The sequence below is a fragment of the Pecten maximus genome, chromosome 17 (assembly GCF_902652985.1).
Source record: "Pecten maximus chromosome 17, xPecMax1.1, whole genome shotgun sequence".
Taxonomy (NCBI): Eukaryota; Metazoa; Mollusca; class Bivalvia; order Pectinida; family Pectinidae; genus Pecten; species Pecten maximus.
In genome coordinates this window covers 19,963,825-19,976,202 of record NC_047031.1, presented here as the reverse complement: position 1 = coordinate 19,976,202, position 12,378 = coordinate 19,963,825, and the positions used below count along the sequence as shown (strand labels likewise).

The following is a 12,378-nucleotide window of genomic DNA, read 5'->3' as shown; positions in this document are numbered from 1 at the left end:
TCCGGGAAAATGAGGGTCTCCTTATTATAACCCCTGGGTACGCTTATGCTAATATATATGTAAGATCCTCTCGTGTTATTTTTTGTAGATAAACCTCCTTGCTTGTCGGGTCAGTGGACATGTCACAATGGTCAGTGTATTGCTGACTACGACGTCTGTGATAGTGAGGAGGAATGTTTGGACGGATCAGATGAATGGCCATCAACATGTAATGGTATGTATTTAATGCAGGTATTGTTAACTGCACCTAAATATTCAACTGCATTCAGTTGGCATTGATGACAAATATGTATGCCGACTGGACATACTCAATCAGATGTTCTTACCTCCAGTACTCCTATTAACGCCTTTCAAATAGACCCTCAATACTGTCCTGAAAGTATTTTTCATTACACACCAGCTATTTATTTTTAAAGACAACCTTTACGTTAGATACAGTAGAGAAAGTGATAATTGAACTTCACCATACAGCTATTTCGTCCTTCTGGAACTCGTTGGTGATTCAAAGGACCCGAAGAGTGACGGTACGTAGGAGGGGACGAAAGAAATGTCAAAATTAAGATGAATTTGATAGAAACATGATAAGCAATATAAGATGAATTTGATAGAAACATGATAAGCAATATTGGATTTAAAATGAACATTACACACACGTGAATAATCTGTACCGTATAACATTTCAAATGAAGTATATTTCTGTTTCACTGAAGACAATGTTTTTGTTTCCCTCTTCAGTAAGGCCATTTTATAAACCTATAATCCCGAATTAATTTCCATGCTTTTTATTTTTTCATTTTCTGAACACGATGTAACTATTACTATTTATATCATGATTTCGTATTAGAATATATTTATTTTAGTGTCTTTTATACCATTCTTTAAATCCTATCTATGTTTTCGTGACAAAGAATTTGACGATATTGCAAAACTGTATAAAAAATGTATAAAAGAAATAACAAACCCATGCGTTTAGATTTTCATCTGGGGCGCGCAGGGGTGATCCAAGTTCTGTTTTTGATTTTTCATGTTTATTACATACTTAATTGAATTGTTGACATTACTGAGGAGATTTGAAGAGAATTAAATGAAGATACTTGCATGTATACAAGGGATTATAATTTACTTAGATTACGTTTTCATCTATAAACAAAAACAATGATAGGCCTTAACACGTATGCTGGTGGACATTTATACCATGCGAGGTATGTCTTTCTTACCCTGTCCAGCAGGTAGGGAGTCATGATAGTACCTTTTGACCCTATTTCAGGATCTTGCTTTTTTTGTTCTTTCTTAGTATTGTCTTTTCCCTAATGTTTTCATTTGACACTGTCTCTCTTTTTGCTTTAAGTTGAACTTTCGCCCCTGGGGTAGTGTTATTTCCCGAGGTATGCTGCTGGGTGTCATCGGCAGTATGCTTCATCGAGGTAAAACAGGCAGCCAACTCACGCACACACACGCTCGCACGCATACAAAGTAGAAGGACACCCGAAGATGATCATAGCTGTTGATAGCACGTTCAACAATACCAAGCAAAACCTACCTCACATTTTACGTTTTGAATCCGAAATGAATTGTGGCATTTGTCTTGGTTTAGGTCCAACTTGATGTTTGCAATAGGCCCTTTGATTTGATAGACCAACGTGTCCAACGCATTAAACGATACATATTTAGTGATCTTACCTTGATTTCGGTACACTATATTTGTAATATACCAATTGCAAGACAAGTTAAAACATCTTATATTAATCACGCCTGTTGATCCGAATTAAAGCATCGCCCAGAAAGACGTTCACAATTGGTGCTATGATTTAAGATTTTTCTTCTTCTGTTAGGCTATCCTAAGCAGATAGAGACCGTATGGCCTTGCGCAACCAGTCGACATGTTTCTAAATATAGAATGTGTGATAACATTCCTGATTGTCGTGACGGAAGTGACGAGGACAAGGACTTATGTTTCCTTGGAAATCCGGCCTATTCTTGCTCGACACAATGTCCTGACAGATCATGTAATGATACATTGGTGAGAGTCCATCTTGGAAACAATGGTCAGTACTTTATCAGTTTAAATGTTCTTAATCATTCATGGAATTAGCAACATACTTATTATTTTAAACTTATATCAGCCCCCCAAAACACACATACGCACTCACCACACGCATGCATGTCGCACGCACGGGAGGCCGTCCTTAAATGACCTTAGCTGTTAATAGGACGTTAAACAAGATAAACCAAACCAAACCAAACTTATATATCATCGTTGGTAAAATGATGTATTTTAGAATGAAAATGAAATCTATAAACCTGGGTAATAACACCCCCCCCCCCCCCCCCCCCCCCCCCCCCCCCCCCCCAACACACACATGAGACTGATCACTGGTTTCCTTAAAAATCAAAAAATCTAAAGCGATATCAATTATTAATTTAAAGAAAGTATGTCACCTGTTAGTATTTTGACGATCAATATAAAATATGAAAAGAGCTTAGCAACTATATGTTCATCGGGTCTCCTAGTGGGGTTCACATTACGGAAGTATTTCCTACAATGTTTGCGATAAAAAATATTGAAAAAATGCATTTTGCTTGTACAGAGGTTTATGCATGTAGTTTGTATATTTATACACTTTACTTTCACGCTGTCGATAGGTTATGAAACGGTCAAGTGTTCCTACAACCCAGATATAATACAGATGACATGGCCATTCTCCACTTTCACGGACACCTCGCTGAAAGAGGAAGAAGAATGTTACTTCAAGAATAATGAAGCCTGGTCACTAAAAATCGAGCTAATAACTGAACAGCCGATATCTATCGAGTATAAAAGTGAATACATTCTACGTACACTGCTGTCGCGTTCACGACATTGTCAACAGCAGGTGGAACTCTGCTACTCCTCATTTTTTTTCCACAACCATACATCCAGTTCACGAATGACCGGGACGGACGACACATGCGCAATTTAACCTATTGTGGAAATGTTAGAAGCATGTGTGATAAATATTTAGGGTAAGTATAATATGAGTCTCATGTTTGTGTTTTTTTCTATGTTAGGGTCACCTAAGACGAAGACTCTGTTGACATATCAAAGATTGTCGCCTGTCGGCCATGTTGTTCTGCGGTCAGTCCTCTAATGAAATATATAAAACTATGGACTAAGGGAAGCATACATATCAAATTTCAGAAAAAGGCTTCTACTACTTTTTCAGAAATAGTGATAGCAAATTTTAATTGCCAAAAACCAAGATTTCCACCTGTCGGCCATGTTGTTTTCTGATCCGTTCAAAAAGGCAATATGCATAACCAGGGGCAATCGGGAACATACATAATAAATTTCATATAGATTCTTCCACTACTTTTGCTGGGTGTCCTTGGCAGTATGCTTCAGTGAGATAGCACTATAAATCGGCAAAAGTTCCGGCCTATCACAAGGAGACTCAACACGAACATACCGCAGCCTCCCAAAACACACTTATGCACTCACCACACACATGCATGTCGCACGCACGGGAGGCCGTCCTTAAATGACCTTAGATGTTAATAGGACGTTAAACAAAATAAACCAAACCAAACCAAACTTGAGAAATAGCGGTAAAACAACTGTCAAAATCAACTATGGCCACCAATCGGCCAGGTTCATTTCCGATTAGTGCTGTGATGGAATAAACCAGGGACTTAGAGAAACATACATATAAGATCTCAGAAAAAAAAATTCTGTTACGTTTTTAGAAATAGCGAAACCTAAGCTTCAATTGTTAAAATGCAAGATGGCTGCCTGTCGTCAATGCTGTTTTCCGATTGATCCCAAATGCAATGTGCACAATTACGGACCAAGGGAAACCTAGGTATGAAATTTGAGAATATCCCTCATGTACCTTTTTAGAAATAGCGATCACAAGAATTGTTTACGGAATAACGGACGGACGACAGACCTCGGGCGCAGGGCGATTTGAATAGCCCACCATCCGACGATTAGAAAATAATCTGAATAATCATCCGTGAAGAAGCGGGGAACGAAAATGCTTCTGCGTAAGAGGCGACTAATTGACCTCCTTTCAGAGTCTACTGTATTTCGATGGATGATGATCGTTGAAAACGACTGAAGGTTGTTTTAACTCACCGTTGTCGCCGCCATTGTTAGTCCGTTTTGGTCCGTGTCTCTAGTTAAGGAAGATTGAAAAGACTACAATAGATGCCCTGCCACAGTGCAATGCTTTGGGCCTTAAATCTTTTATTTCTTTTCAATATTGTCTTTTTGTCCCCTTATCCATACGACCAATACGTTAAATCCCAAAAAATTATGTTTAAAAAAAATATCATTTACAGTTCACCCAAAAAATCAAATACTCAAAACGTCTATTTCCTTCGCATAAAACAGCACTGATTTTTAGTTTTTAATTCTTTGCCTTATCTTCACAGCTGTTTTCGTAGAAAAAATGTGAATCAAACGTCATGCCGTGGCACGACCACATTGTTGACTGACGGAGATGTTCCGATCCGCTGGATGCAATTGAAACGAAACGACAAATCATTACCTATATTACGTATTTCACCAATTCGCTGTATTGAAGGTAAACACTACCATTTTAAATGGAAACACTTTGCGTGTCTTCTGTTTAAACAAATCCATAATATCATATAAATAAAATGATGAGTAGATAAATAGTATGAATATATAGTATTTATATATATATAGCTTAGAAACTTATTTTCATTTATATATATTGAATATATATCGATCGATTTATAATAGAACTTTTGTTTATTCTATTCAATACAAATACAAAATTAAGGAATTATGAAAAATAAAAATGATATTATTTATGTAGAATTTGCCATATCGGCTTATTTTTACCGCTTTCAGTGTGAAAATAAACAAATTGTTGAATTATTCAGCATAGACTAACAATCTACATCCAAAATAACCAAATGTTACAATATTTATGTTAGTTTCCGGACAACGCCGTTTCTGGATTTTGCTTTACTTATTAGTGTCCTTGTACATATTTTTGAAAACAAAATGATAAACAGTTTATAATATGATCATTTTGATATCACATCCCTTACCATCCCTCGAGTCTTGATATACGTTCTCGGGCCGAAGACTCCCAGGTTGATAAGGGGTGTTATATCTTAATGGTCATATACTAATCTCTAAACATAACTTGTTTTGATATTATAAAATAAAGTTTCCATTTTAAACGCCAATACTAAAACAGCATTTATGCAGCTTTAAATGTCCATGCCCGTACTTTATTTTGTATTTTGCCCTCGTTTTATTGATTAATTGATTTTTAGTTAGAATTAAGACTGTGCCATTATGTTGATATCCTTTGTTCTTGTTTTCCACATCCAAAGATGAAGACCTCATCGACTCAAAATATTTCGAGCCCCAACTTCTGTGTCAGAACGGGATGGGCTACTATCCACATCATCGGTGTTTGATGGACTTTGACCTAACTGGTGAACCAAGCTCATGTCGGGACTTGACACATCTAAAAAATTGTGGTAAATATAGATAAACTCATATTTTTGTCTGACCTGTTAAAGCCCCATACGGTGTTAGCTATTCCCGTGAAAAAAGTCGAAGGTATATGGTAAGGTCATGCCGCATGCTGCAATAGCGTTACAGTAATGACCATGATGGATATCAGACTAAAACGGTAGACTTTCGATCTGTTTTTCTCCTTTTCATTTCAGAAACGTTTACTTGCCCAAAAGATTTTTTTAAATGTCCAAGCTTCTACTGCGTCCATGTAAGATTATTGTGTGATGGCGTCCCACATTGTCCTGAAAGTGAAGACGAGCAACATTGTGGTATGTCTATAGGCAACGTGTGACGTCATGTTCTGACATCAAAACGATCACGAATCAGCACATTTATGTAATGTTTTTAATGGAAATTTGGTCAATATTTATATTAACATTAACATGACCCTTCTGTTGTATTTTTTGTTTGTATTTTCTATTATTCTTATGGTAGAAAAGCAGTTATTCAAGTGAAAATTATAAGTCATCGCGTAGTGATTATGACGTCACAATAGTTTGCGATGAAAGTGCATTGGTCAAATTTCTGCAATTGTTAACGCTTTCAAAAACGATTATCTACTTTAGATATATAATTGTTAAATAACGTTTATAGATTAGCTTCAGAAATTGTTCGAAATGCAACATTTCTTGCTCACTGAACCGTCTTAGTATGGCAATCATTTCAATGTGAATGACAGTTTCATAGATAGATACGCCATATCTTGTTCTAGAGATATTTCAATATCAAGTGTGATTTAACATTATACCACGTCAATAACTTGAATTTGAATATTTTATTGTATTTTTATGGTCATCTGACCCAAAGGGGTCGTCAGCCGTGCGCCGTCTTCCGTGCGTAAGACTTTTTGCTTCAAAATCCCACTCCTCCTTAACCCTTTGGTGGATTTTATCCTAATTTGGTGTAAAACATCATTTTGGGAGAGCAATCATATTTATATAAATGAGGCTGATCAGACCCCTAAGGACAGAGGGGTGGGGCCCAAAAAGGGGAACTTTGCTGAAATTTTGCTTTGAAATCTTACTCCTCGTTAACCATTTGGTTGATTTCATCCTTGGCGTGAGAAATCATAGGGGGAGAGCAATCATATTATATATCAACCAAATTTGGAAATGACATGTCTGACCCATGTGGAAAGAATGGAGGGGCCTCAAAAAGGAGCACTTAGGTTAAATATTGCTTTAAGACGCTACTCATCCTTAATACATTCATTGATTAAAGCCATATTTAGTTTTAAACATTATTCGAGAAGGGCAATCGTAATTAATATAAATGGGGCTTTTTCGACCCATTGGGACAGAGGAGCATGGCCCAAAAATGGGAACTTGGCTGAAATTTTGCATTATGATGCTGCTCCTCCTTTAATCCAAAATGGATAAAAACCAAATTTGATCTGAAACATAACTGGCTGCGTATAGATAATTTATAGTAATTTATTATAATGATACTAGATTGAGGGATGTGTTCCTGCTGTAAGTGTTTGGCAGATGACCGTTAATGCCCATGGGCCTTTTTCGTTTTTCAGATACCTTCACTTGTTCCGGATATTTCCGTTGTCACAGGAGTAGAACATGTATACCATTAGAACAGGTCTGTGACGGGGTTAGTCACTGTCCGCAAGCTGACGACGAACGCCATTGTGACATCATCTGCCCGGACGGCTGCTCCTGTCAGGGCTTGACATTTCACTGTGTAGACAATACAGTAAAGAAATCATCTTTATTTCGTGTACTTCCGAGAATGACACGAGGATTAGATGTGAAGATTCGTCTTTCTGACTGGACTGGACACCTTCCACTTACGTTCCCTGCTATTTTCTCACTTTCCATGCAACACTGTCAAATTAATTCACTTTTCTTTGGCAACGATTCTGTTTTATCTGGTGTAGAATCGCTAATTACCCTTGACCTTAGTTATAACGATATACACACTATACCGGCAGACACATTCGCAATACTTTCGAATTTAGAATATCTCATTTTGAATCATAACCCTATTGTCAATATGAATGTCAGGGCGTTTTCAGGTTTACATTTACTGAAAGAGTTAAGTCTTATTGGTTCGCAACTCCACCATCTCTCTTCGAACACATTTCATGAATGTGGTGCTCTGACTTATTTGAATATCAGCTCAAACCAAATAGAAAATATAGGCCATGGTACATTTAACAATCTAGCTTATGTCAAGACACTTGATCTACGTAACAATAATATACGGCTAAAGGAACACATGTTCAAGGGTCTGTCAAGCCTCAGAGTTCTGTATGTCGACTCCTACACTCTTTGTTGTGCTAAACCTGCCTCAGTTACGGATCCGAACTGTTTCTCTCCGCGTGACAGTATCTCTTCCTGTACAGATCTGATCCGCTTGTCTGTTTTACGAGTTGCTCTTTGGATCATTGGGCTATGTGCAGTCCTTGGCAATTTGTTCGTTTTAGTTTATCGCTTTAATTACGACCGGGCTAATCTGAAGAAAAGTTACTCCATTTTTGTCATGAATTTGGGCTTGTCGGATATCCTGATGGGAATTTATATGATAATAATTGGCATTGCTGATGCAGTTTACAGAGATCGCTATGTATGGGAGGAGAATGCTTGGCGACGCAGTACTACGTGCACAGTTAGTGGGATTTTGTCCACAATATCAAGTGAGGCATCCGCTTTTACTATCCTTTTTATAACTATTGATAGAACTGTGGCTATTGCTTTTCCATTTTCATTACGACAATTTACAATGAAATCTGCTCTTATTACATCCGTCATCCTATGGATTATTTCCATAGTGATAGCCGTACTTCCGGTGTTTACTTTCACAGATTACTTCCGGGGAGAGTTTTATAGCTCTTCCGGTGTGTGTATTGCACTTCCGTTGTCAGATTACACAACACCTGGTTCGGAATATTCAGTAGCTATATATGTGGGTCTGAACTTTGTCATCTTCATTATGATCGCAGTTTGCCAGTTTGTGATATACCGAAAGAGCCGAACCAACTTGACACTCAGAAAGACGACAAGTAAACAAAATAAGGACATCACTGTAGCAAAAGGACTCGCCGCTGTTGTCGCTACAGATTTTTTCTGCTGGTTTCCTATTTGTGTCTTGGGTATGTACATTTCAGTTTTTAGACCTTCGCCAATTAAATACCAAATACTTAAGAGGTAGCTGAATAGCATGTCCAATGATGTTTTTACAAGCCTATAAATAAACTCTCTGTGCAAGGTAACTTTATCAGTTGTTAGTATGTATCATGCCTATTTTGTCTACATAATACTTGATATCCTTTACCCAATAGTGTTCAAGACCATATTACATCAAAATCGATCGAATTTTTCAATACAGGTAGCAATTTAAAGGATTTACCTCAATTTCCCATAAACCTTTGTTCTATTTTGACGAGCATTGATTAGGTTTAAGTAAGTATACAAATCAATCGGGGAGAAAAAACTCCACAGGAGGAAACACTATTTTAAGCAAATGCAGAACGAAATCCTTGTTGTTACAAGTTCATGTCTACGCCTCGTTAGTTATATTTTTTATTATATTGTACGCCTCGTTGGTGATACTTATACATATACAACTGCTGTAGGTCCATGGACGTCACTTCGAGGCAGTTTGTTTGGATATATGTATGCCTCTGTAGTGACATTTGTATTATATTGTAGGTCCATGGACGTCACTAAGAGGTAGTTTATTTGGATATATGTATGCCTCGGTAATGACATTTGTATTATATTGTAGGTATATGGACGTCACTAGGAGGTAGATTATCGGGGGATACGTACGCCTGGGTCATGGTTCTGGTACTGCCGATCAACTCTGCGCTTAATCCGTTTCTCTACACATTTCCTAACACGTGGAGAAACAGAAAGGTATCCAATATATCATACGAGTATGGTCAAGAGTGTTATTTTGACCTAATTAAGTAGCTACAAGAACAAATATCCTATTGCATCCTGCTTATTGTCTTTGGCAGTATGTTTTAGTGAGACAGCATTATGACGTCGGCATCAGTTTGCTATGACAAGGAGACAAACATGAAGATACCGGAGCCTCCTAAAAAGGACATCCCAATGGAGTCATGTGGCTGCGATTGACGAGTTCTGCTGACGAGCTGTAACATGCATTCTTTTAGGACCTACAGAATTTTTATGTTACTTTTTTAAAATTGATTTAGGTATTAAAAATCTGGTTGCGGAACCTTTTAAATTTCGTATTTAACGGAAAGTTTTTGTTTTATGATACATTATTTGCAAAGATAAAAGCTTCCAGCAGTGTCCTTTTCAAGCATAGTGGCCTTAAGCACTGTACGTCCATTGCTATGGATACAATGCAACCGACCTCTGGTCTTTTATTTAGAGAAATAGACACAAGGAGCTACAAGAAAGTCCCAACTTAAAAATGTCCCTGGTTATTCAAGGGGCAATAAACCCAGAAAACAATAAAACTGCACAAAAGCACAGCCAATAACAATGAACTTGAGTAACCGATACGCATAGTGGGTGTATTTGAGCTTTTAATGAAAAGAGGAAACACTGTATGCGAAACTGTAAGGGACGCATAGCATTCAACAGGTATATTTACATTTCGTATGTCTTGACTACACAGGCAATATTCCTTCACGTGAAATTTTTCACGTGAATTTCACGTGAAAAGGGAAAAAAAGTGAATTTCACGTGAAATTCACGTGAAGAAATATTGCCTGTGTAGAACGCCGAAATTTTGCTAATTACATCATGTCTTTGTAATAACGATTTTCTGTTACAGACCCACCATCGCCGACATTCCAAGTATGGGCGCGAGAAATCAGGTAGGTAGATCCTGACAGGAAAAGGACCTTTGGGGGGAGGGGGTTTGTTATAGAGATCACCATCCAAAGAGTCTTATTACATAACTCGTTAGTTTGAGTTGCAGAAAGGTTACATTCAAAAGACATTATTGAAACATTTTCTGCTGAAACTCAGACAGTGAACAAATGTTTAACATTTCAAAATGGCTTTAGGAAAAGGAACAAGATACTTGGGCTCTGATAAGTAATATTTTGTTTAAGAATTAACTTATTTTTTTTTCATATAATGTCATTTTTTTATTCAGAAGCTGAGATGACCAATGTGGTTTTGGAAGTGTTGAACACATTCCGCCACAAAAGGGGAAGCAAGTCTCTTACGGAATATCTGTGTGACTCCGAAACAGATTTACAAGTGAAAAATGCCTTCAATATCGTCCATCACTTGTCCGCAAGTTTGGTCTACCTTCACAAACAAGAACTCGTCCATGGAAATATTTCTGCTGAATCAATAGAGATATCTTTGGAGAATGGCGTGAGTAATATATTAATCAATTGATGAAACCTGACAAATATATAATTCATTCGATGGACTTGAGATGTCTTCCAATAACTATTTTTATTTGCATTTAAAAGTTATCTCCCTTAGGGACAATAAAACACGCTTCCTTTTATAAGATTGATGAAATCTTAAAAGCCTGCACTTTCTGCCTGCAATTTCCGATTAGAGATTTCTGTGATTATATCTTTCCGTTTACAGAAAGTGAAGTATGTCCTCACAACACAACTATGTGTTATCCTATAGAGAGTGCTATATAATATATTCTAAAATAAATTCAACGTGTGCTGTTTACAAGGCGTGTATTCTCATAATACAATATATGTTATTTCTATTTGTTGAAAGTGACAGATGTGATGTTTCCACAGTGTTTACAGAGAGTTGTTCTAACAATTTGTTTTTCGGTTTACAGAGAGCGATTGTTCTGTGTTCTCCCAGTATTAATGTCGGTTTACAGAGGGTGACGGATTCAGTAATCTCACAATGTGTGTCTGTTTACAGAGAGTGACAGATGCGGTATTCCCAATGGATCATCACCAAGTGCCCCATGACTTTGGACAATTAAACGATATCTACGATCTTGGTATGGTAGTGAAGATAATGCTGAAGAAAATAAAACTTCCATAAACACGTCATCAGACCTGGATGTGACGTAATCAGACGCTAAGAGTTATATCTGAAAGCGTAAATTCCTGTTACGTGGGACGCGTGCGATGTTGTATAGTCGGAACACCTACAAAGACAAAAACATGTAGTCTTCATGTACCATCACGTCATTATTTTCCAATGAAGATATTTATTACGTGTATAGTCGCACAAACTAACATATATGGACACAGTAATTCGTGATGGTTGTCATTAGATGCCTTGCATTTCAATGTTATTTTTATTTTCTGATTTCACTAAGTGTTAGTATTTTCAGTGGAGGAATTGATGCATTCACAGGTTGAACGATGATAGAAACTATATTACAGACCCGCATTCGCTATGGATCAGAATTTTGAACTCTACGTTTTTTTTTAATTTTATTTTGACGGTACAAAAATTGTATTTCCCTAGCTGGAAATATCCTAGATGTGTGTATACAATTATGACTAAGCAGTAATTGTATACACACTTCTGTATTTGATAGAAGTTGCCAGGGTTGGGGAGCCCTGGGTTCATCTCCCTGAACAATAGTGCTGTCCTCACGCAGGAGGGCTCTCATACTGTACTTGCAAATATAACTTATAATATTCATAACGGTATAGTCATTTTTGGAGGTATCTTATCATAAAGGTTAACGGGTAGCAATATTTGGGGAAATTTTAATTGAACAATCAAAGGGGAGTAATTTGTTAAATTGATATGGATACTAATATACTCAATTAAAACATGTGTATGAGTTAAATGAGAAAACAAGAAGTCAAATCATTGATAGGCCAAACAATGAAATTAAATGTTTATCTTATCTTCAGTTTCATTCCTGCATGGGGAGTAAAATATTTGTAAAGA

The 12,378-nt window shown here is 37.0% G+C and overlaps 1 protein-coding gene across 1 annotated transcript; it reads left to right on the top strand.

Annotated features, from left to right (window-relative positions):
• Positions 1-7,104: 7,104 nt before the first annotated feature.
• On the top strand, positions 7,105-11,511 carry LOC117315201 (G-protein coupled receptor GRL101-like). Its single transcript, XM_033869345.1, has 5 exons — positions 7,105-8,645; positions 9,281-9,411; positions 10,307-10,349; positions 10,634-10,860; positions 11,386-11,511. The coding sequence occupies exons 1-5, from the start codon at positions 7,283-7,285 to the stop codon at positions 11,509-11,511; spliced, it is 1,890 nt and encodes a 629-aa protein (XP_033725236.1). The 5' UTR covers positions 7,105-7,282.
• The last annotated feature ends 867 nt before the right edge of the window (positions 11,512-12,378 follow it).

Excerpts from the sequence above, each read along its gene's own strand:
- LOC117315201 (XM_033869345.1), top strand. The coding sequence starts at position 7,283 with ATGACACGAGGATTAGATGTGAAGATTCGTCTTTCTGACTGGACTGGA. Across the intron at positions 9,412-10,306 it reads ACACGTGGAGAAACAGAAAG|ACCCACCATCGCCGACATTC; the intron begins GTATCCAATATA and ends TTTCTGTTACAG. Across the intron at positions 10,861-11,385 it reads AGATATCTTTGGAGAATGGC|AGAGTGACAGATGCGGTATT; the intron begins GTGAGTAATATA and ends GTCTGTTTACAG.